Here is a 25,288-nt window from a genome sequence, read left to right on the forward strand (position 1 = left end):
TGCATCAAGTATTTCATATCAGAATTATTCTTTACCTAGCCCAGTCAATGTTCCTTATTACTTTTCTGCTGCAGTCAGACTTTTCATGATAGAAAACACTAAAGGATTAGAAACAAAAACTTCATCATGGTATCATCCATTTTCTTCCACCAAAAATACCCTACTATCTAATTCCACAATACCCAGCATATATTCAACAGACTGAATGGGAATATGGACATCAAGTAACATCTGAATCAGATGTTGGGACAATCTGATTATAAAATAATATCTGTTATTTCATGAATGTGTAGCAAGAAGCTTGTTTTGTAAGTGTGCTCTCTCCTCTGTCCTCTTTAATACCATTAGTGGATATTCTTCACCTGGCTTCTTCAGAAACATACATAAATGCATGTTTGTATACAGAGTATCATGGCACTTGTAAAATACTTTTTTATTAAAATAGCTGATCTGGTTGCAATATTTTTAAATCTTCTTTAAAGGTTTTGGTCTCAGTATACACAGTTGCCCTAAACCCAAGAGAGTTGATGGACATCTTTTTGTGGATTTTCACCAGTAGAAATTTGGGCTCATACCAAAAGTAATTTTGAAATCCCATGACATTTTGTGGCATAGTTTCATTTGTTTCAGTTATCCAGCTATAGTAGCAGGCTACTGCAGTTAGCTTATGATATTTGCATATTTTGTTGGTTTTATTTCAAGAGAAGGTGGTTTATTTCAGAAGAAAAAAAATTCCCCACAATATGTTTTATTTATTTCCTGAGGACTTTAACTTACATAAGTAGGCACTAAACATTTGAAATTGAGTTTCCAGAGCACAAAAGTAAAAAACTTAAGAATTTGGCTTAGTTTCATTTCAAACAGTAAAAATTGACCTTGTAAACATTTCCATAGGAGGTAGGATACATACATTTGACCATCTGTCAAATAAGAGAAAGTAAACAGTTACTCTGTGGTCCTAATAAATAATGAGCAACACAGGCATTAAATAAACATTTTTATACAAAAAGATATAAGTGAAAGACTAAAATAGCATTTTTAATAAATTAGGAATAGATGTAATAATTTCTTTACAACTTAATCTTGCTTGCAAGAATCACTGGCTCTTTATGTTCACCTTGAATTTCTGACTGAAAAGCTGTAATGGTGAGAACAATCCTGAGTGATTCACAAGCAGGACCCAATCTGAATATAGCTATTTTTTGTGTGTGGAGGGCTGCTAATATCTCTAAAATGGCTCCTTTAACACCTATATGTAGTATTTTTCTATTCCACCAATTTGAAGGGGGGTGTCATCAGAGCCTTAATGTCTGGATTTGGAAAGTAAGCTTAAGGCACTGACATGTCTTTCCCAGTTAGGTTCCTCCAGCAGCTGCTCCCATGAAGACAGTGTTGATTGGTGGTAAAGATGACACCATCTCTCTGCTTGGTGGGACATGGGACTCCAGATTTTCCTGAGAAGGGAACTGACCAGATGTTCCATACATACACTGGGAAGAAGATGTGGTTTGCATGTTTGAAGCTGTGGGAAAAAAAGGTTACAATCACTGAAGTTTTCTATCCACTGAATTTAACAAAAACCACTATCTAATTTAATCTGATGGAAACCCTTATCTACCAGGCACACCATCTGAAGGACTGAAATGTCAACACTTCTATAATTCACTCAATTTACCTATACTTCTACAATTTTTCTTCAGTGGCTCCTCACGCCATCAGGGAATAGGTCAAAACCCATATATAAGTGAACTCTGCTAAAAATCCAATTATGGGCCTGAAGTCTACAGCTTGCACATGAGCCATCTTCTATGAAAAGTGTGCAAGGCTATTTATGTGCGCTGTGTTTGTCTTCCCATATCTTGCACCATTTGGGTCCATATTCACTGGTGGTACCACTGCCACCACCTGGCACATATCAACATAGAATACAGAAGATACTTGATGGGCACAGTCACTGCATGGTGGTACTAGGTTTTTTCCCCCTCTTTAGCATCCTTTAAAGAAAGGAGCACTGAATTCTTGCAGAGCCTTAATGGGGCAAGTAATGTCTGATCTTCTGTGCAAGGTTAACAGGTAAGTCGTAGGCAGAGGTAATATTGTAGAGAAACAAATGGTGCCCTGGTTTATAACTTCCATGCAACCCTTTTTGGAATCCAAGACTAAACGCTGCTGCCATTTGTTTAATGCATATACCAAAGCAAACCCTTTGGGGTTAGGTAATTTCACCTAAAATTCACCGTCAGCGGGAGCTTTGCCTAATACACACAGTTGTTGAAGCACAGGACAGGAAGGGACTATACCACAGAAGTATATATGTAGACATCCCTGACCCCAGGGTTCGTTTAATCTGCTCGACAGTGAGGATCCTTAAGAGCCCTTAGAAGAGCCCAGTTTGTTATTAGCTCACTTAATAGTTAGCAAGTGTTTCCTAAAACAGATTTTTCTGCAATTCAGGCCAGTCATTCCACTCCTCATGGACAATGGATCATAGACTTCCTTATGAGGGCGAAGAGTTATTAAACCCACTGTCCTGCAATTTTAAGGAAAACACATCTTATGATAAATCCTAGGTACTGAGCTGTTTATCTCTACATTGCATCTCATATACTACATATGTGAGCTACAGATCAATACTCAGCACTTGTTAGGATGCTAACAAGTTCATAGCTTTTCCTCAGTTCTTGGCTATACTTACGCATAGGAGTCCGACAGACAATTGAAGGTGAGGACTCTGTGTAGTATGAGCCTGTTTGTTTTCTTCCACTGTCATCCAAGATATTCAGTGGATCATGTATATCATTGTACGATGGTAATGATCGAATGCTGCTTACACTGCTGATTACAGAAACATGTTGATCCACCATTGTTCCAAGTCTGTGAGATTCTGGATAATTTATATTGTTTCCATAATATCCTATTGACAAGAGATTGGAAAAAAAGCAGAGTGAAACTACTGTTGAAGAGAAAGGGTAGGGTAAGGGTAGGGTAGGAGCTTGTGATAACCTGGACAAAAGGTAATTGTTACCAGCCGAGTCGCTTAAGAATAAGAAAATTTATGCACACATACAGCCTAGTAACATTAATAACATATGCAGTGACAGACCCAGAAAAGGGGTGCTAACGAGGGAGCAAAAAGATCCTAAGAGTTCAGTCATGGCTTCAATACAGAATTGCCCTTCCATTCTAAGTTCAGAATCAAACAGTAGCCTGCAATCAGTGACCGTAAGAGACACCATGGGGACTCCTATCCACAGTTCAGTCCTCCCTTCTGAAGCACACAATCAGGAAAAACATATGTGGAAAGAAAATCTGCATGGTAATATCTACTGCATATACAAATCCATATAAAAGCAACATTTCCACTGTCTCCTCCAGAAGAGGGAGGTGGGTTTGCTGACTATATCTCTAAAGCAGACTGTGGCAATAACTTTACGTTCGAAGTATGAGAAATATTAAGTCTCAAAGTCTCAAACTGATGCTAACGCACATTTTTATAATTCGTTTCACCATCCTGACCCTGTGACTAGAATGGTCCATTATGCTGATCCCCTTGTGCCTGCTGTATTTCACAGTACATGTTTTGGGGGCTTTTCAAGAGATTATTAAATCACAAGGTCATCCTGGTTTTCCTTCCTTTGTGCAAGACATGGCGGTGGTGCCAAAGAAAGATTAGCACAGGTGCAGCAGATGCATTTGAGGTCAACTGAGGATTCATCAGAGGAAAATAAATCCTTAAGTAGCTTGTTAAGCTGCTTTACAATCTCTGTGTGTCATCAAAGAAGTGGAAAACAGGAAGGTATAAATAAGAGCTGAAAAAAATCTTCCATGGAAAAAAGCAGAGAAAAAGCAGTCTACTCCAGCAAGGAAAGAGAAACAGAATGGGAAAATAAAATATATATTAATACCATTGGAAGCATTAGCAGGATACGCTGCTCCTGGGCACGTAGACACTGAGTTGCTCAAGAAATTGAAACTCCCAGTATTCAGAAACTGCATATTGTGTGTGTCCTGAGACATGGATGAGGGACCATAGCTGGAAGGGGATCTGGCATTGTATGGAGACACAGCACAACTGTTGCTGAAGTAGTCCCTGGAGAACTGCTGTTCACTCAAGGCATTGAATCGGCTGTGCTCTGCTCTGTGGTGGTATACTCCTGAAGTGGAATGGGCCTGAGTTCTGAACATAGCCTGGTAATTGGAATTGTTTCCATAGTAATTCTGATTAGTTTGTGACAAAGTCTGATATAGGGGTTCTGAGTAGGAAGAGCACTGTGAATGCGTTGATAACACTGGACCTACACTTGGAGGTCTCACAGCCATTGGCCCCTGGTTGATAACACTTCCTCGGCTGACCATGGCTGGTGAAATGGGTGGAGTCATCAGGTGACCAGTGCTTTGAGACAGCTCCATCTGACCTGGAATAAATAAGCATTAGCTGTGATTAGCGTTCATCCTGCAGTACTGCTGAATAGAGAGGATCTCTTAAGACACTAACCCTTTAGTGAAGTGTACATTGCCATTTGAAACCTTTACAAAGGATATGCATTGGCCCCTACCTATACAACACACCTTCTTTAATCCATGGCTTTGGGCTATAAAGCTTCCCACTTTCATTCTCCACCTTGGAGGCTGCCACATTCACTGGGAAATTCCAGCAGTTACAAGCCTCATGTGCTCCAGGTGCTACTGTTCTTTCTCTCCTCACAAGAACCTCACCAAGCCAAGAGGTATAGGCTAGTTTTACCATTGTTCCAAGAGGATCTATTACTGGCAGGGCTCTACAATTGCCACCTTCCGTAGTCAGCCCAGAGGGTGAGCTCATGAAATGTTATTTACTAGAGGTCTTTATAAATGCATATACGGTCACTGCTCCTCCTACAGCAATGTGTTACTGTGGACTGAAAGACTAACAAGCAAATAAGAGAAAGAAGACTAGAAGAACTGATACATACCTGTCAGCTGCATATTCTCACTGTCTCCTGTGGCAAAGGTGTTCAGACCAGAAGGTACACTGCTGGGCTGGCTAGCTGACAAGGACACGTAGGTTTGCTCTGCTAGACACTCATTTTTGACTGAAGTGTCACTGGGCAGAGGAGCAGCTTTGTTACGATTTGCTAGGAAGCAAGAGCTTGGTGATGCGGTAAAGGTGGCTTTGCTTGCATCTGGAAGAGTAAGTGAAAACTCTTGGTGGCTGTTATGTATGCTCTTTGCACATAAATTCACCACTAGTATATAGACAGCATATGAGCATCTTTGGTTGCTTATTTGTGAAGCCTCCATATTTTGCACGTAGCCAATGAATACAAATATTGTTATAGTCTTAATCTTCCCAGTGGAACTGTTTGTATCACATTCCCTGACCACAGATCTGCAGAGTATCAGCTCCTTACTGAAGTCATCATAGTGAAGGTATGAATCAGATTTATTCCCTTGAAGTAAATGTCAGCAATGAAGTCAAATAAATTGCACTAAGAGTGAATGAGGCTCATGACACTTCATCTTAAAGAATTAACAATGGGAATATTAGAACGCTTGAACGTTATTTTCATACTGGTATCTAGAGAAAAGCATTTGTTATACTCAGTAGTTCTTCAGTTTTCTGCAGACTACTGATAAAGTCAGTGGAAGTTTTGCTATTCTTCAGTGGAAACCACGACCGCCTTACAGCTTCAAGTACTTCACCTAAGTATCCAAGTATAAGGCAACTGCTACATAGGACAAGTTTTTTTCCTGAAGGCTAAATTAAAAGAAAAAGCACAGCATCTACTGTTAGACAAACTCTATGCAAGTTTCTTGCAGCAAAGTGCAGATTTAGAGTAACAACAACCAAAAAGTTAAAGATTGATTGCTGGAGCTAATGTTAATAAAAAATAATTCAGCAGAACCCAGTCAAGTTTCACTGGATTTTTAGGGATTAATTTGGAACAGATTTTGATCCAAATCAATTTTCATTCATTTTATAGCAAAGAACCTGGAGCATATGACTTCAAACTGTCTAACCTTGAAGAAGCCTAGTAGATGGAAAATGTTAAGGATACTGTTTTAAATTCATTTTGTTTCTCTTCCACGTAGTAATACTTCAGCCAGATGCTAAATAGGGCTCCAAACTTGTGTTCCAACCTTGCAGGGATATTTGGATTTTGGTAACATTTAATACATTCCTAGTTCAAGGTGTAATTACCTATTTAAGCTTTGGCAGAAAAACTGGATTAGGAATTCCTGCCCTTTCTGCTACTTACACCTCTTTTCACACTTCAGCTTGTGGCCCTTCAGGTGTACCTACAAGTGTTTGTTGCATCCAAGATCATTTCAGTGATCCAGTGTATTCACATTCCCACAAAACGTTATTAAGTGAACTATGGTAGGAAGGTAGGAATTAATTGCTGTGTGAATGGTCACAAGCTTTTCAGTTGAATTTGACAACATTGCATGTAAGTACACCTTCAGGAGAAGACACTAAGCTGCTTCTGTTTAAAGTTAAACAAGTACATCAATTTCTAAAAATACAAGAGTACATTCAAAAGAACCAAGCTCTAGTTACCTGAATTCTTCATGTATTTGTCCAGTAGATTCTGGAGTTCTTGTTCTTTGTCATTGTTGAACTGTGTCTCCATGGCAAGCAGGATGTACTCATCTAGTAGCATGCGGATCAAATGAAAAGAACCTTTTGGAGGAGAAAGAGAGAGAGTAGCTGAGTTATCTTTGTGACCATCTCTCACCACTCTACAAGAAGCGAGTGAAACAAATAAATAATTGTGGACTTTAAATGACCTGGCAAGACCAACAAGGAATAGTGCCTAACTTCTAGCTCTAATCTCTCTTTGCACTGGCCCACCTAGCTCAATTGTTTACTGTCCTGTAGGCTATTTGACCACTAATTACATCAAAGAAAAATAGTGATGAAAGTGAGACATGCTTTATACTTGAAGAGGGCACACAGTGGAGCTAGATAAGGCCGAAGTCTGCTAGAATGCCTCTGCTCTATTTCTGTTTGCCTTGTGCTAAATAACCAGACAATAACTGGTGAAGTCTTTGACCTTATTTCAGGGATATATCACATTAAAATTGTGTCTCTCCTTACAGCCATTTAAAATACCCTCTGAATTTTAGATAACAATGTACCTATGACTAAAATTAGGAAAATATGTACTAGACTTAAAATGAGTTTCGCTTGCTCTACCATCTTCTATTTTATAAAAGGCTTCCTGAGAATCCCCCAAAATGTAAACCTTTCTAAAGATGGACACATGAACCTTAATTTTTAAAAACCATAAACACTGTTGAATTGACTGTCTGCTGATCTCAGAATTAAATGAGTTGTGATCTGCCTAATTCCTTTTGCTTTTATGAAAACATACCATGCACAAGAACTTCTATAGAGCACTAATTTTTTACCAAACTGATCCACATGTAAAACTAATAAATTAAATCTTGTCTCCTATACTGAGATATGCAGTTACACTTCCATTGCTATACCAAAATAAACAGAGCTTCTCGCTCTTAAATGGCAAAGCAGTATCAAACAGCAATTCGAAAGAAAAATACCTTTTAAAAATGAACATGTGACACAGGTCACCAACAAAATATTGCTAGCATTTAATGTGAAATGTTAGTTTGAGAAACATGTTACACAGCATTTAGGGCTTTGATCAAAGAATCTTCAGACTAGGACAGGTTCCTCTGCTCAGAAAATGGTGGAAAGCTTTAAGTGCTAGCACGTATGTAGAAAATATTAGTGTTTTACAAAGCCCAAGTACCAAAACTTGACGCGTTGTTTAGAGTTAGGTTATGCATCACTCGAGCACCAAAAAAACTCCATTTGAGAAGGAAGTCTTGAGCTCTCTTCTTTAATGACCTCCCATTTTGCTTGCTTGCCTGAAAGAGAATAGTAAAATACTGTTAAGTATGCTAACATGCTTTCTGCACACAGGAGAGAAGAAAGGAGAACTGAATATGCTTGAGAGTTCAAGGAGTCCTTGACTCAGGCTGATGTGGCAGGGTGGATTGAGCTGCCTGATTCAAACTGTCTTCATAATGTGTGTCCTAAAGTGATAAAGAAGAGCAGCATTCACTTTTTTCAGTGCAACCAGACTAGAGCTCTGTCAATGTTAGATGAAGCAAACTGTTTACTGCTTGGGCTCTGCTGTGCCCTGAAGGTATATAAATTACCTCATAGTCTAGTATTAGAGGTGCCACATTGTTCTGTAAATATACAGGTGTACAGGGCAGAAAGAAAAAACCCCTACCTTCTGGCACTATGTTAATCCACATAAACAGGGAACAGAAACTAATCTTTGTACTTTAATGTAATCTGTATAATACTGGCCAGACTTTCTCTTACAAAATAGTATGTTTACTATTGTAACATTGACACTTTTAATGCTGCTCATTTCATACTGTCACTTTGCTCTGGCAGTGATTTGTTTGTGTGGTAATGTATGCCCTGTTGCTTTCTCAAATGGCAAGCAGAAAGAAGCTGTTGTGTGAGTTTGACAGTAACCACACTTTAGCATGAACAGAAGGCAGACAGCAATGGAAGGATTACATGTTCTGTAAATTATTAGCTTCTGCTTAGTTGACCTAGCCTCATATCAGGACTTGTTGGTATTTCTTACCCTTAACTACAGGAAAACAATGCTAGGAACCATACCTGTTAACTTTAATAATACAGTATCACATAGTAGATGCTGAATGGGAGAGTGTTTCACCCTTTTTGACTGGCTTGTTTATGAGGAACTGTCTTCTGAAATTGTGGAATCAATTTCAGACCATAATCATTTGGTTCTAAAATAAGTTGTGACTGCTTCAGTGGGAGTTTTGTGTCTAGGTAAGTGTGTATGAGGACTTGCTTTGGCTCTGTTGCCCTGAATCATCCAAACTCCTCACTGTGCTGCTCACATATGACAGCACATGTTAAGAAACTCAGAGTGCTTTAAAAAAAAAAAAAAAAAAATTATCACTGTCTCCATTGAAATTTGGGAAAACAGGTAAAGAAAGGAAAAATGACATGCCCATGGTTATTCTGTAAGTGGCAGAATCACTATTCTGCAAGCCAGTGAAAGCTAACTGCACTGTCTCCTCTTCTTGCATCCTTTCATATCAAGATGCTCCCTAAAACAATGGATAAGATATTGCATTTCCAGATAGAACAAGACCTGATGAGAAGACCAGTGTTGAGCTACTAGCAAGCAATGTGCAACATTTTATTCTGCCAGTTTACACTCATTAGAGTCACTAATTGGGTAAATATCTCTTACTTGAGCTATAACTCAGAACTCAATTATTTTGTTCTTAGCTATAGCGTAATCATTCCTGTATAACTACATATATATAAAATACTTGTGATTATAAAGCATCTTGTAAATAGGAGGGGATCCCATCAAAACCATCAATTACTGTGTTAAGCACCTTATAAAGCAACAAAACTGTATCTCTGTATCTTCCATCCTGCTCTATAGAAATCCTTCTACAGGTTAGCTACTTCTGAATCCATCTGCTACATTAACTTATACCACAGAGAGTACCATCTGAATACTATGGAAGAAAGAATTGCTTCTCTAAGGAACAACTTTTGCTCACCTTACTCACGGAGCAATACCCCTGTGATTCTGCATGCACAGAGAAGGTGGATGGGTTTCTTTCATGTACAGTTTATGACAGTGCTGACTAATGTTTTAGTTAAGATACTTCGTAAGTTTGTCACACACATAAGATTGTTCAACAGCACTCAGCATGATTAATTAGAATTAACGGCACTGGAACCTTTCATACCAAATGAAGAACTCCCCTGTTACAATAAGCAGATGGAAGCAGAGATGAATCCCATGTGGGAAACCAATGGGACTGCATAAGTAAGGGACTGTGTAAGGAGTAAGGGGAATAGGGTTTGGTCTTGAATCAGGCAGAACATTTGAAAGGTACCTTGATAACCCTTTGCTCAACCACAGTATCCAACCATTCAATAAATGATTCCACAGTGGCATTCTTCTTTAGAAGGTCCTTCAGTTCTTGGAACACTGTAATAGAGTCATCTACCATGTAAAAAGGAGAACAGATCATTGCATGCTATTCTGAATGTGAGAAAAAGCCACTCACCAGCCATATGACAATATTGTAGCATGGAAAGAAAAAGCAAAGAATTAGAGTAGTGAAGAAACAAGCAATTCCCCAGCAAAGCAAGCAGACACACATCCATCACACATATATATTTTAATTACTTAAGCATTACAATGATACAGGCTATAAGACAATGAAGCTTTACAAGAAAATAAAAGCAAAAAAAATTTCTGATATTTTTCATTCCTTTTAAGTTTCAGCCTTGAAAACCTTTCTATTAATAAGTTTAGTAGTAAAGCCTTATCTGTAATGTGGCAGATTTGTATACTGTCTTAGGTTTCCCTTATATTTTACAAGTTTCTCACAATATAACATAAAGCTAACTTCCTCAATTCCCATTTTCAAAAAAGGTGCCTGAATGACCAGTTATTTCTCTTCTCCATTTCTTTTTTTTTTAAACTAGTATGAAAGAAAACAAAGAACAAAATGGAAAACAGTTACACAAAAAGTAGGAAATGGGCAACTCAAATGAAAATGTGAATAGGATTGTAAACCATTAAAGAGAACAAAGTTTTATGATCAAAGTAACAATATTTAGAGGACGACACATTGCAGTTCTTTCCAGCTCTCCAAACTCTGATCAACATGATTCCTATGCCAAAAGTTACTTTTTTAATAGAGAAAATGGCTATATCTTTTTTTTTCAACAACAGGTATGTATATGAAAATTAACACCCTCAAAATTTGTGCATGACTCCACTCTATTCAGTATAGGAAAACAGCTGTTACCCTTTGTAGAAAATGATGTATTTTTTTAAAGATCAACTTTCAGCAAAAAAAAAATCTATTCATACCAAAAAAAAAGTAAACTAGCTCAAATAGCCTTTAAATTAAGCCATAATGATACAGAATTTTTGAGACATCTTTCAAGAGTTGATCTGTGCTAATATCCCCATATAATTAGGACAAAACTTCAAAAGAGATTTTATTACACTTAGCAACTGACATGTAAATGATTTTTTCAGCAACCATTTAAAGTCATCTAGCTGGGATGACTTCCCAGCACAAGCTTCTGTCCTTGTAGGACATGCTAAGGCAAACAACTGGTTTTCTTAAGCTACTGAAATTAACATTGAGCTAGGCTAGAGAATGCAGTGCCTACGTGTGCCTTTTCTCAGTCCATCTCCAAGTAGACTAGTGTGGCATGGAATGAGTGAATTACTTTTAAGGATACAAATATATCACCATGGACTTACATTCACTGTAGACCTCCCCATCAGAGTCTGTGCTCCCTGAGACTGCAAGGAGTGCCTGAGAGCCAATACTATTCAAATCAACTTTTTCAATATCTGACACCATGGAATTTACCACATGCTGATCAAAAAGGGCTGGCCGAGCAATCTGTAAGAGAAGGCAAGGTAAAACGCTGAACCCTGATGTGGTTTATCCCCAGCTGGCAACTGAGCACCACACAGCTGTTCATTCACTCCTGCACCCCCCCACCCTGTGGCATGGGGGAGAGAACTGGAAATTAAAAGTAAGAAAACTCATGGGTTGAGATAAAAACAGTTTAATAATTAAAAAAGAGAAATTATGATGATGATGATGATAATAATAAGGAAAAGGGAAAAAAATAACAGAGAGAAAAATACAACCCAAGAAAGACAAATTATGTAAATGAGAACAACTGCTCATCACCAACAACTGATGCCCAGCCAGTCCCCAAGCAGCAGCCCCCCTGCCAACCTTCACCCTAGTTTTATTGCTGAGCATGATGTCATATAGTATGGAAAATCCCTTTAGTCAGTCATATGGTATGGAATATCCCTTTAGTCAGTTGGGGTCAGCTGTCCGAACTGTGTCCCCCACCAACTTTTTATGCACATCCAACCTACTTGCTGGCAGGGTAGTGTAAGAAGCAGAAAAGGCCTTGACTCTGTGTAAGCACTGCTCAGCAATAACTAAAACATCCCCGTATTATCAACACTGTTTTCAGCACAAATGCAAAACATAGCCCCATACTAGCTACTATGAAGAAAACTAACTCTATCCCAGCCAAAACCAGCACAGATCCACACCTGGGGATCATCTGAGTAACTCCTCAGAGAAGAATCATATTTTGTTTAATTTTCTTATCATGGCTGGGCTTTCCATAGATCAGGTGAGATAATGTTTCCCTTTCATTAGACTTCTAATGCTCTTCTAATGTGCCTTCCTATCAGATAATCTTCAAAATGTCACCCATGTGCTACTTTTGTCTTAATATTTGTGAAAGAGAAAACTAAGTCAAGATGGCTATATGGTGCATCTACAGTTAATCATGAGGACTATGACCTCAAAACCCAAGCTGTTAGCACTTAAGTTATCTGAAAGGCATTGTGTCCTTTTGTATAATCTACCAAACTATCACATGGGGGTGCCTCCTAATTGCAGATACCTGTATCCTGCTAACACAGGCTTGGAGGCCTCAGCTACCTGTCACTCATATGCTCTCCTTTCAGTCAAAACTCAAAAAGAAATAAGCTTACTAAAGGACATAATGGACAAGACAGTGAACCTTTGCTAGGCAAGAAGGATTATCTGTTATTTTCCAATTTGGAACTAAACCAAATACCCATATATTTCGCTTCATCACGTGATTGCCAAAAGTTCCCATGATAGTAGTTCATTATAACCATTGCCTTTTCTCTCTTTTCTACTACAAAAGTTTGAAGTTTTGGTCAGATCTATTTATGGCTGCTTCCTTTTTGATGGTTAAAAGTACAAGATGTAAGTCTTCCATGGCTAATGTTGAACCTTAAAAAAATAATTCATTATATTTCATAGCCAGCAAGGTGCACTGAACGTAATTGACAGGTTTTTTTGATGTATAGTGTTATTCTGTTTACCTGTGCTAGGTGTAGGAATGATGTCTGTCGTTTCAGGGAGGAAATAAATCTTCGTGCAATAGGCAGTTTCTTTTCCGTCAGGTTTTCTGGTAGATTTTCCAAAGAGGAAACAACCCACTGTTCCCAGTTTTTTGCAAAATTTCTTATATCTGCCAGTAAACTATAGGAAAATAATGTGGTTTAGAGAAGCATCAATAAAAAATGTCTTGCATTAGTTTAAATAATTGGGTTTCAATCTATGATTAACAGACTCCTGGACATATCTGTGAATTACTCCTCAGGTGTCACCATAAAGAAACAGGAAATGACCAATCATCAAAGTGCTAAAATTGACTATATATTGGTCTGTACCTCCTCTGAGAAAAGCTGTAAGCCATCTGCCAATTAAAATAGGTTGAAAAACACTAGCTTTAAGAATAAACCATAAGAAATCCAAGAACCATTAGAGATACCTGAAGCTAAAGGCCTTAGTCAGACATAAAACCCCAAACAAGATGCCCTTCAAGGGAAAGGAAAGCTAAAAAGATTCAGAGACAATTTACGGTAATCCTCTTATTAATGTCTTCTTGAAAAAATGCTTAGATATTATGGCGATGCATGATACAAACCTCAAAAGTATTCTGAAAAAAAGGTAACAATTATTTTTCCTTAAACAACACAAGTACATTTGTTTCCTTTTTGATTTTCTAGGCTTTAGTGTAGAAGAAACCTATCTCAAAATACCCAGCAAGCCAGTAAAATGGAACATTAAAATACTGTGTAGTATTTTAAGGCTGTTCTATAGCCATCCTCAGAGCTGACAGCATTTTGCCATACATACTCTACTGTTCTAAATATGAGCATAAATATTGTGAGAAAATTTCTCTAGGATATAGAATTTCTACTATTTACCTGGAATATGCCTAACAAACAGAATGTAGCATTATTATTGTCAAATACCTACCTTTCTGGCATTTCTTGCATTGTTGCAGGGATGAGTACATCTGTAAGGACCTTTAAAAAGTAACAGAAAATGATATTGAGCTTCCACTGGCCATTTATTCATTCATGTCTGTCTTGTTCACTTAGATTGCAAAGTGATTGATAAGGACAGGAAATTTATACAGAGTAAAGCCATTCAACCTATTGTCCAGATATTTATATACTTAGATTTCTCCTATCACTATTAGATAGGAACATATGAGATATTTATATACCTAGATAGCTCCCATTCTTAATGTATGCCAGCATGCCAGTAAAACAAGAATGTGCTATCATTCATGTCTTACAGTAGGGAAATCAGTAGAAGTGAGATGCATAAACACTTTGTCTTTTCTAGCATCACTGTGAGTCTCAGTATAGCAGATACTCAAACATCTCCCAAGTCTTTGAGTGCTATTAGCCACTTGACTCTTCTTTCTGCCACACTGGATGTGGCACTGAAGGTGTTCAGAGGTTAGGAGAAATCCCTATAGCTAAGTGTGGTGTGGAACTGTTTTGGCAAAAAAACCGTGCCATCTGGCATGCCTCCTGGGGAATGCTTTTAAGGAGGGCAAAGTTGTTAGCCTATATCCCCAAAATCTGTTTCCACTACTAATGTAAATGGTTTGATAACAACACAATAAAATTCCTCCTTCTTTCTGGCAGCTGTGCTGTCAAGAATATCTACCTTGATTCCAAGTGAGAAATAATGAGAGACAAAGAAGAGGCACAATAGTAAATTTATGAACTTTTGAGAAATTCTGTCTTATTCAATTTATAATTTAGTGCTCCTGTAGTATTTCTTCTTCTGTTACATATTTATTACAAATAAAGCTAATATTGGGCCTATTGGGACAGCATGTTTAGAGCAGGAAAAAACTCATAAACTCAAGGTACAATATAACCTCTACAAGTAAATGAGGCTTAATGACTTATCTCCAGAGTAGTAATTATGCTATTTGATGCTAATCACTTTACTTCACTCTGCTAACTAAGACACCTCTTCTTACTTTATAGCTTGATATGCTTCTAAGAAATATGTATTTTCCTCTTTTCTGGATTTTTCCCCATATTTTTGTACAGTAAAGAATGACAAACAGATGACAATAAGGCACTGCTAAACAGCCCCAAGTCTATTCTTGTTTTGACTGCTTGGTGTTTACTGTTATGCCAATAGTTATTTCTTCCCATCAATATGTAGCTGTGAAATGTGTTAGAGAGAGGATGACAATCCTTTTCTATTTATATGGCATGTCCTATCAGAGGAACTTAAAGTACTTTGCAGCTATTAATTAATGATCTCATCTGATTTTCCAAATTAAAAACTCAGGAAACTTTGGTGGCATTACTTTCTCCCCCCCCCCCCCCCCCCCCCGCCCCCCGTGCTCTATCACTTAATCCTGACCTTGAAATACTCCTTAGTTTCACTTAGTTTCAACTATTTGTGTGATCAAGCTGTGAACTAGATCAAAGAACTCATATGGCACATAAACTGCAAAACAAAACAAATGTTCCTCAGACTTTTTTTTAAACCCAAACCAGTTCAGAGTACAGCAGTTTTGCTGGTACATCTAACAGCATAGCAACAGAAATGGAGTGTAGCAGGCAGGAGAGGCAGGAATATCTTAACCCAGTATTGTTCCAGCTTTGTAACATGAAACCATGGCCTGACATAACCTGTGAGTAGCAGATTCACATGTGGAATCACCTCACTGCTCTGCCACAGACTCTCCTTGCTGGTAGAAATGGCAATGATATTTTAAGTAAAAACAAGGCTTCAGTTTTCATCCAGGTTTAATTTAGCCTTGTCAGTGAAGCACACAAGCGTTTCTTCCAGCTACATTCAAGCAAGTAGGTCAGGATTTCACTATTAATGTGCTGCCTGTAGTCACACATCAAGAGTGCAGCAGAGCTGAGACTGGAGTTCAGCTCTTACATATGCCAGCTTTATGTTCTTGATTTCAATGGAATCCTTGCTGATTTACACAAGTAAGAGGCAGAAAGCAGTCATGGCATCCTGTTACTCTAACTTCAATGCTGTTTTTACAAAAGTAAAAGCTGTAATGTGGTTGAGATTATCCGTATAGCTAAATGCTTAGCTTACCTTATACAGTATTGAGTCACAAACACAGAAGATGTCAACGATGATGGGATTTTCAAGCAGGGGAAGAAGATGGTCAGGCATTCCTTGCCAAAAATGCAATAAGAAATGCTGAATCTAAAGGAGTAGGAATCAGATTCATGCACTTAAATAATGCTTTCTTGGCTCCCTGTGAAATATATACCAAGAATGTGTGTTGAAACCACCTTACCTCTTCAAAGTTCCCATTAATTGCATTGTCAAGGACACACTGACAGTGTGTTTTGTACATCATGATAAGAGTATCTACCTATTTTGGAAGAAAGAAAGATTAAACAGAGTTTCTTAGCTCTCTCCTCTACTACTATAGTGATCTAGGTTTCTGCTTTCTGCAGCTAGTAGTTAAATGTAGAATATAAACTGTATTACAATGCACAGTTACAAATAGGCAGTCTGTATATCCAGAAGTGATGAAGAGGTCACTCATCTATAGTTTTGATTGACATCTTTAAGTCTCAATGCTGTTGTCAGAAATGTAGCATCTGAATCTGTATACAAATGAAAATGTGAATATCAAAGTAAAGCAATAGCTAGATTAGCCACTCAGATGGTAAAGTAAATTCACCTTTCTGAAGCTAAGATTAATCCCAAAGGGTAGTGCAAGTTAATCATTAGGCTACTATAGGCGTCTATGAGTGTTCTGAAACATCATCTAGTTGGACAAATGAGAAAATAGCTGCCAGTCATTTGGTCAAAGTTTAATCACTGCCTTACACGAACTGAACTTTAAAAAGCAGAACTCCCTTTCATCTCATCAGGCTAATTTATATGACTGGAGTGTTCCCTGATTTTAATAACTGTGCAGAGGTGTTACAAGATTTTGTAAAAAATGGTAGTAAATCTTAAAATTTGTAGCAAATTATAAAACAAGAAATTTGTAAAAAAAGAAATTTTAAGGAAAGAAAAATGCTAGCAAAACCAGTCTTATAGACCAGAATCACAGAAAGTTTGTCACAGCTTATGAACTTCTCTGGCAAACTAATATACGTTTTGAATGAACCTAGTACGACCTTATTTCAATACGTTTAGCATACAGATTTATTTGAAAATGGACCTTGCCTACTTTCAGGGCTGCTTTTATAACTACATATCTTTGAAAAACAATGGCAAAGTGTGAGATTCAAGAACATTTTAAAGATTTTTTTTTGGAAAGGGTTGATGGAAGTTTAAAGTTTGGGTAAGTTCTCTTCAGAAACATAAAATGCAGAAATTATCAATCTATTTTAATGCAGACTGCTACATTTATGGACTCTCCAGAGACTTAAGCTACATGCAATTTCTTAGGAGTTTAATGCAGCAGTCAGACTTCATGTACGGGCTCTCTTGAACAGAGTACATAGATATCTTCGGTTCAATAACCCTTAGTCAGATAAACTGAAGGAAGGGAAAGACAGTAAGGAAAGAAAACAGGAAATAAGAGAACAAGGAATGAGTAAAGAGCAGCAGGAAAGAGCAAGCAAGAGATACACAGAAATTCACCTCTCTTCCCACAGTCTCCTCATAACATCATGAGTCTGTCCCCAGACAGAGTCACTCGCAAAGACCTGGTGGGCCCTTCCATCATCTGGTTCCAACATCAGAGCAATTACATGCTGCTGACCCCAAAATGAAGAGAAAACGCATCTTTTTCTTCATTGTTGGAGTGGTAAAATCCAGTTTTGCTTATACTGCTGTGTTGGGTCTGCAAGGAACCTCAAATGCTCTTCAGATTTAAATGTTATGAGAATGCTGTATATATGAGAGATGTCAATTCACTGATGGAGACTATAGTAGCAGGAGATGCACACTGCTGAGTACACCAGTTCTTGGGTTTTCTTTAGGAATGGTAAGATTTCCAGCTAAGACCTCTGTACTACAGATGGCTCCTTTTGTTTAGCTCCTCACAACAGGAATCCTAGGCTTCACTACTTTCAGAGAACAAACTTAAGAGAAAGGGCTCATAAAACAAAAAGCTTTAAAGCAAAATATCTCAAGACAGCCACCATCATGACCTGTATTAGCGGCTAAATTAGAGAGTTCATAACGTGTATCAAAAGGTTTCTAGCACAGTTCAGGGATGTAGCAGCCTGTAATGTGACCAGAAACAACACAGTCGTAACACAGAGGTAAGGAGTCAAAGACATAAAACACGTCAGCAATACTTCTAACTGAACAGTTACCCTTAGGACGAGTAATACTTAGTATTGATTTGAAGAATACAATTTTACTAATTTAAAAAGAGAATATATGCTCAGATTTTCATAGTCTCTTTTCAAAAAATTAATGAGAGTAAAGTTCATATAATTATTTGTTGTGAATTATTTGTTCTGATCTAATCAGAACAACATTTACCTTAAATCCAAAGGCATTTGGAATGAATACAACTCTCAGTTATTTGTTTGGTTTGCTCTCCCCGTCTTACATACCATCAGTTTGTAAAATACTAGGTCAGTTAATAGGTAAATAATTCAACCACCTTTCCAGTGGACAGCCGGTTAATCGGTGTTAGTAAAGGTTTGCCCCCTCTATAAATCAGTCACCTCTGTTTGATTATGGACATTTCTGGCCCTTTCATGTCAATACCTCAAAGGCTAAGACATGAAGAAACATTCTGGGGCAATTTTTGATCTGTAAGTCAGAAGAGAAGTAGCTCACATTTTACCTTGTCTTTAGAAATGCACCCTTGAAGCAGAAGGTGTTGAGCACTTGGAAACTCTGGGAGGAGAGTTCCAGTTTTGGAACTCAGAGAATATTTACGAGTGAAACCACCCTGAAATGGAAGAGAAAAAACAGGAACATTGAAATAGCTAATATAGATTTAACTGAAACCAATAATTCATGCTAAACTTGTATATTATCTCATGAGTCTCCCAATGTTCTAGAATATTTACATTCAGATAATCCTTCAAAAATATTGATGCTTATCCAGATCTGGATTCCAGCTCAGGAAGGTAATTAAATATGTGCCTAGATCTAAACTCCACCAAATACAGTTTTTAGAGTGATGCAGCCTTTGAGCCACATTAATTCATGGAATCCTACAAGCTTGGATTTAATCTATGTTTAAAAACTAAAGTAGAATACTACTTTCCTCTACAGTAAGGACTATGACATCGTCAGGGAGACTTAAGTTTTATTTAATATATATCTTTCTAGTGCAAGGATGTAAAGTACTGGAGATATTGTTCTCCCCTGCAAACTTCCTGCTCTGATAGTATGGCAGTAGTGATTTCTGCTGTTTTACTATGGTAAACATTATTTTAGTTTATCATAAAGTTTGAGAACATTTTATGGTGTTATGGATGTCATGGTATGTAGGGTCTACGGACACTTCTGAACTAAGTATTTATTTTATTGCTCTCTGTGATCGTGGCAGACTTGACATGAAGCACCAGTTTCATATTTCAGTAAGAATGATATTCCCAGCCATTTAGTGTTCTTCAGTTACTTTGTTGAGGCATGGTCAATGCTGACCCGGAGACAAGATAAATTCCTCCTGAATTATGCTAAATTCTGCTGAACTGAGAGATTCTTTCAGTTCTTGGAGTTCACCTCCTAAGCCTGTTTAGCTTAAATATCTGAAATATCGTAGATGCATCTTGTACTAGTTACAGACTGAGAAAAGATCTTGAATAACTATTAGATGCTAGCCTTTGGAGAGATGGGATTGAAGGATGAAACAACAAGCAGCCTTGTATGTGTGGATACTGACCATGAAGCAATATTTGGTAAATCAACCCTTGACTCTTAACCTAATACTCTCACAAAATCTGAATTAGTCTACTTCTCAGTAAAGCTGAGCAGTAACATTCTCTAGTGATAGGGTTACTATGCTTATATTTATAATGCATACTACATTAAGCTTATTAAGCTCTCAAATGATATAATTAAGATGAAACCTTCACCCTCAAGAGAAGCAATAAAATCTGTATTATGATTCTGTACTTACTGACCGAATTGTACTTATTCTCATAGGATTGCATTCAAACCTAAAGAAGACTATTTGGCTGAAACCCTTTGTTAAATTTTAGCCCACCCAGTCTTTATGTCAAGGCAGTGTACAGAGCCTTGAGCAGGCCTTCTGCATATTCCTGCAGAATACTTCTGCGCAGATTCCCTTTGTACTAATGGATGGAATTTATGACCTGGCACGAGGCATTTGAACAGTACTTGAAGTGCTCTCTTCCTACCCCTTTGCATACAGTCAGATTTCACTGAAGCAGGAATAGTAGGTAAAAAATGTAACATACAGTGTAAAAGTGTGCAAAGGGGTGTAGTTTCCTGACTCATGAATTGGAGGCCAGTTTCAAGTGAAATTCTATCAAATACTGAATTCAGAAAACTATAGCTGTAACTGACTTATTCACCATTTCTATATCGCTACTTTTATAGGGTGATATGTCTGCCAAAACAGACAGCAATGAACAAAAGCATACATTATGTAAACACACTTTGCCTGTGCTATCTACTATCCAAATACACATAAAGCTCTAAGTCAAAGAAATTGTAGAAATTTAGAAACATTAGTACTTCTTCTGTGTCAATACTTTTGCGATGTTACAACTGCCTATCAGTATCAGGAGGTTTGTTTTTTTTAATAATGGGAGTAATCTTAATGATTTTATTATGCAATTACCCATTAAATATATTAAAAGCTCTGATTAAAAGGGATTAGTTCATTTATAAGAAGGCAGTGATGTGGTGGGAGGTTTAAGAGATGATAATCTGCAATGTTTTTTACCTTGCTAATGGATTTATATTACTGTGCCTCAGTTCTAGGCTTAATATTTTAACCCACTGCCACTTGCCCTTTCAATTTAATGCCATCTGTTTCTAATGGCCATTTAACATTAAGATAATGACAGTAATATTATCTGCCTAATTAACCATGCAGACTCTAATGGTGCACTAACTGGTTTAGATAAAAGAATTTGCTGATATCTCCCCCTACAGAAAGAATACTAGAAAATGTGATAAAACATACCAGAAGTAAACAGTGTCCCTGGCACTCAATAAGTGTTCATTCAAATGCCATTTACTCAGTATATTTAGACAATCAGTGCTTTAACATCTTTTCAATGTCTTTATGTTCATACTGAGAATTACACCTTATGCAATCATTGTAAATCTTTCTGTAATACCTAATTGCATGTACTTTCAAGCAAATGAATAAGGATATATCACCTGTTCACTTTAACGGAAAGTATGATGCCAAATTTTCAGTATGCTGAGATTGTTAAAACTCAGTTTTGACCACGAAAGACTTTTTTTCTTTTAAGACCTGCCTAAATAATTTCAGACAACACAGAGCTAGACAATCAAAAACTCATACTGATGTGCCCTTTCTCACTTATTTCTACCGACTTCTCTGTAATTCTTTTTCTGGGAGGATGAAGTATTGAACTTTGGGGCAGAAACAAGACAGGTTTATGGAACTGTCAATTCCCAAACAGACTGGGAATGCCACATCAGAGATGGAAGTAAATGTGCATTCATTTATGCCAAGGGAACCAGACATTTTCCATCCCCAAATTCTGGAAGAATGAATGCTGTAGTAGTGCTCATGAATTGTTGAGTATGTTGGGGATATCCCATGGCATAGCACTGTCTTTTTTTACAAGATAGCTGATTATCTGAACAGGGAAAATGCAACAGATCTAATCTATCTGAACCTCACTAAAATACTTGATGCGGTGTCACCATGGGAAATGATCAGTTATGCTGGTGAGAATGGGGATTAGTACAAGAATGTAAAATGTTTAAGAAACTGACTTCAGCTGAAATGCTAAGAAATTCTGTTGACAGAGAAACTACTGGGTTGAAAAGGGATTGATGTGAAGATTCTCAAAGATCAGACTTGGGGCTGATCTCATTGAACATTTCATAGATTAAATTGGCTGACATGAACTAATGAAATCATCAATAAAGAGGAAGACCAAGAGGTCATGTAGAAAGACCTGGATGGCTTTGAGATAATGGCAATAAAGGGGATGAAAATCAATAGAGCAAAGCTACACTCTCAGGGACCAATAAGAATTCCTGCTATCAGCTAGGAGTTGCTTATCTGGAAATGAAAAAGGAGAAAGACTTGCTGTGTATCAGTTGGTCACAGAGGGTATATTTAGTCTAGTAAATTAAACGGTGTCAGAAAACATTCCCAGGCAATACTGGAACAGTATTATTCAAAATGACCCCTGGCATTCTTTTGGCCCATGCCAGTTAGTCTCCCAAACAATTCCTAGTCATGCTTCAAGTTACTGCATCCTAGGGACTCTTCTCCGTGGCAATGTGGCTGAGATGTGCCTATGTTGTTGTGTAGGTTCAGGACTTTAATAATATGAATGCAGGCTATTCCATGCCAGTTGAACTTAGTGTCAAAGAACAATCCTGGGAGCAATCCTTAACCCTTAGGGTACAATAATCCCTAATTTTCTAGTATAATATGACCAGGGTATTTCTTGTATAATATGACCAGAATGACAGTGACTATACCATAGGATGCAGTAGTGAAAATGTAGGCTACTTGTGGAAAAAAAACACAAACAAAAAGAACAAAAAAGCAAATGCAGTTCTAGAGTTCATCAGAAAGGATATTTCCAATAGAAACTGGAGACATGCCATTTAGAAGACTGTATGATTTTTTTTCTATAAAGATATTCAAATAGGAACAAGTACAGTGAAAGGCTATAAGGCTGATCAGAAGTGACTAAAAGCTGCTGCTTGTTCCATCTAGCAAGTAAAAGCAGCAAAAAGACGTATCACAGGAAAATGTCACGAAGAGCAAAAAATAGAGAAAGACAATCCTGACCAGGAGGTATAAAATTCAGTTTATTAAAAAAAAATCTTTTGGCTTCCAGCCAGACAAATGAGATTCTGAAAAAGCCCTCCTGCAAAAGTAATGGATGTAAAAAATTAAGCTAGAGCTTGATCCTTTGCTTAAGAGGATCTATTATGAACCTCTGCAGTTATGGGAACTGGATTGGAACAGGAACCCCAGAAGGTGCCTTCCAATCTTATTTTTCTTTGAATATTTAGAGGAGCAAATACTCAGCTTCATAAAAAAAGGTTATGCAGGTTTTAATGAAAAATATTGCTGTAATTTTCAAAGAAATGAATGTGAAGAAAACCACAGGTCACATATTATTTGGATTATATCAGAAGTGAAAGGAAGCAGACTATAGCACTTACCTCATTCTTTAACTTGCTTCCAGAGAACCTTTGAAAATAAACACATTTGATTATTTTTTCATAAGCAGAATATTTTTAGAGTTTGTATATATAAACACACATATAAAATAGATATACAAAATAGATAAATTAGAAAAATGATCACACTTTTCCAAATGTAATTAAAATAAAAAAACATGCTTTTTTCTTAACTTCTTCCCTTGGTTTGCAAGTGCCTGAGGATATAAGGAAACCTACTGATGTCTTCTGAAACATGAAGATTCAGATCATTGACAAAACAGTAGAGTATAAAACTCATTTTCAGATTTTTCTCTGGATCTTTGCAACTTCACAAATAGCAAAAGGCCAACACAGCTGCAAGTCCATAAGGTCTTTATGACAAAATACTTAAAGTTTTCAATATAGATGATTAAATTCAGAGTAGAAAAAATATATCTAGAATGTACACTTCTCAGGAAAATGAAGAAATCATTGTGATTTTCCATTCTTTTTCACCACAGTATTATTTTAATGCAGATGAAATGCGTTTCTGAGGTCAAAGATTCATTAACTGGCAAAAATGTGTTGCAGTATAGCACATGTCCTATTAAGATTCCAGTTGAGAGATTCCCAGTGAAGTCACTGGACTATCAGGCAACTCTTCAGTGCAGAAATTAGAAAGCACATTTAAATTATAACTACTAAAGTAGAGGATGTGTAATGATAGAGATTCTAATGGATCAGTATAATGATAAATGTGTTTGATTATTGTTATTTCCTGTTCTGCTAGCTGCCAACTGATAAGATACTGTGGGCAACATGAGGTCTTATAATTAATAGCGGCAATATTGTGATTTCATGCTGTTGAGATGCTCTGCTGGCAGGGCAGAAAAACAGAGGCTGCGCGGTTGTAGAATTCCTCCTGCCCAGGCCAAGTGCCTGACAGCTCCCATCACGTGATGATCCAGTGTATATTACCTACAGAGTTCCCTTGGTTGTTGATAGATGAGTATGAAAGAAGGCATCACTCAGTTGATTACAACCTGGAGTTAATTAGCTTCATAGCTGGATGTATTTGTTACAGACTGGATTTCCACATGTGCAGCACAATGCACACAGAATGTACAGCAAAAACACAAGGCAGCATCTGCTAGCATTTCTCCTCCAGAGCCTTAATTGCTAGCTAAAGCTACCCTTCACACAGTGCTGTGGATGCTAATGATTTCTGGTCTTAGGTATGCTCCTTTCACAGTGCGAGGCTTGATACTTAAAGGAACCAGGAGGTCAAATTTACAGTGCAATTTAAGGATTCAGGCATCTGCAACCCTGCATTTAAGGACTACTGTACTCAGCTCAATTACCTAAATATTAATACATGAATGCCAATTAAGTTTGAAATGGCAGTAGAGGCCTATATTTAGGCAACTAAACTGAGGCCCATTGCCCCTTCTAATCTTTTGACAAGCTGCCATCTAACATGCAAGCCTGCTGGTAAAGGCTTCCATATGCCTACATTTGTGCATGGGCATGGTGTGATCTGATACCATTATCAACCCGTATATTTTCCCTGCCTATTTCTCCCCCAAGCTTGAGCCAGGAACTATTTTTATAGCTCACTACCGGAACAGATATCAGACGAAGGACAGATTTTATGATGGATCATTATATGCAGCAGCAAGCAACTGGGAGATTCAACTCTCAATTTTGAATCCCTACAATGCCTGACTCTTTCCTTACCCAGAAGCTTGTTCTTAACCTCAGGCTACTGTGTCATTCTCTTTACACAGACAAATCCAACTGCAATGATGGCCCAGACTGTGCAAAATGAGCATTTGAACTGCTATAAATCAGCTAGGAAGGCAATTTGACTCCTGGACCCTGAAAATTCAACACCTCATACATGAGACCACCAGTCCTAACACAAAGAAAAGGTTCCTAACCAGTGACTCTAGAGAATCCAGTGAATCTAGTGAGCTCTCCTGAAAATCTCAGAGAGCATCTATGCCATCTTTATGTGAGTGTATGCAGTCAGAAACCCAGACATGGGGAATTTTGCAGAACCTCCACTTTCTTTGCATTCATTGCTGCTAGATTGTGG

At 37.6% G+C, this 25,288-nt stretch overlaps 1 protein-coding gene across 1 annotated transcript in view; it reads right to left on the bottom strand.

Annotated features, from left to right (window-relative positions):
• Positions 1 to 447: 447 nt before the first annotated feature.
• RFX6 (regulatory factor X6) overlaps positions 448 to 25,288 on the bottom strand; it is a 37,809-nt gene continuing 12,968 nt past the window's right edge. The window contains exons 6-19 of the mRNA XM_049817733.1: positions 23,212 to 23,239; positions 18,686 to 18,793; positions 16,217 to 16,294; positions 16,009 to 16,122; positions 13,888 to 13,937; positions 12,945 to 13,104; positions 11,313 to 11,457; positions 9,922 to 10,031; positions 7,758 to 7,875; positions 6,542 to 6,664; positions 4,953 to 5,162; positions 3,906 to 4,415; positions 2,696 to 2,914; positions 448 to 1,522 (exon numbers count right to left, since the gene is read on the bottom strand). Coding sequence (XP_049673690.1) covers positions 1,356 to 1,522; positions 2,696 to 2,914; positions 3,906 to 4,415; positions 4,953 to 5,162; positions 6,542 to 6,664; positions 7,758 to 7,875; positions 9,922 to 10,031; positions 11,313 to 11,457; positions 12,945 to 13,104; positions 13,888 to 13,937; positions 16,009 to 16,122; positions 16,217 to 16,294; positions 18,686 to 18,793; positions 23,212 to 23,239 — 2,140 coding nt within the window. The 3' untranslated portion in view covers positions 448 to 1,355. The remainder of the gene's footprint in view (positions 1,523 to 2,695; positions 2,915 to 3,905; positions 4,416 to 4,952; positions 5,163 to 6,541; positions 6,665 to 7,757; positions 7,876 to 9,921; positions 10,032 to 11,312; positions 11,458 to 12,944; positions 13,105 to 13,887; positions 13,938 to 16,008; positions 16,123 to 16,216; positions 16,295 to 18,685; positions 18,794 to 23,211; positions 23,240 to 25,288) is intronic.

Source organism: Accipiter gentilis, chromosome 15, assembly GCF_929443795.1.
Source record: "Accipiter gentilis chromosome 15, bAccGen1.1, whole genome shotgun sequence".
Classification (NCBI taxonomy): Eukaryota; Metazoa; Chordata; class Aves; order Accipitriformes; family Accipitridae; genus Astur; species Astur gentilis.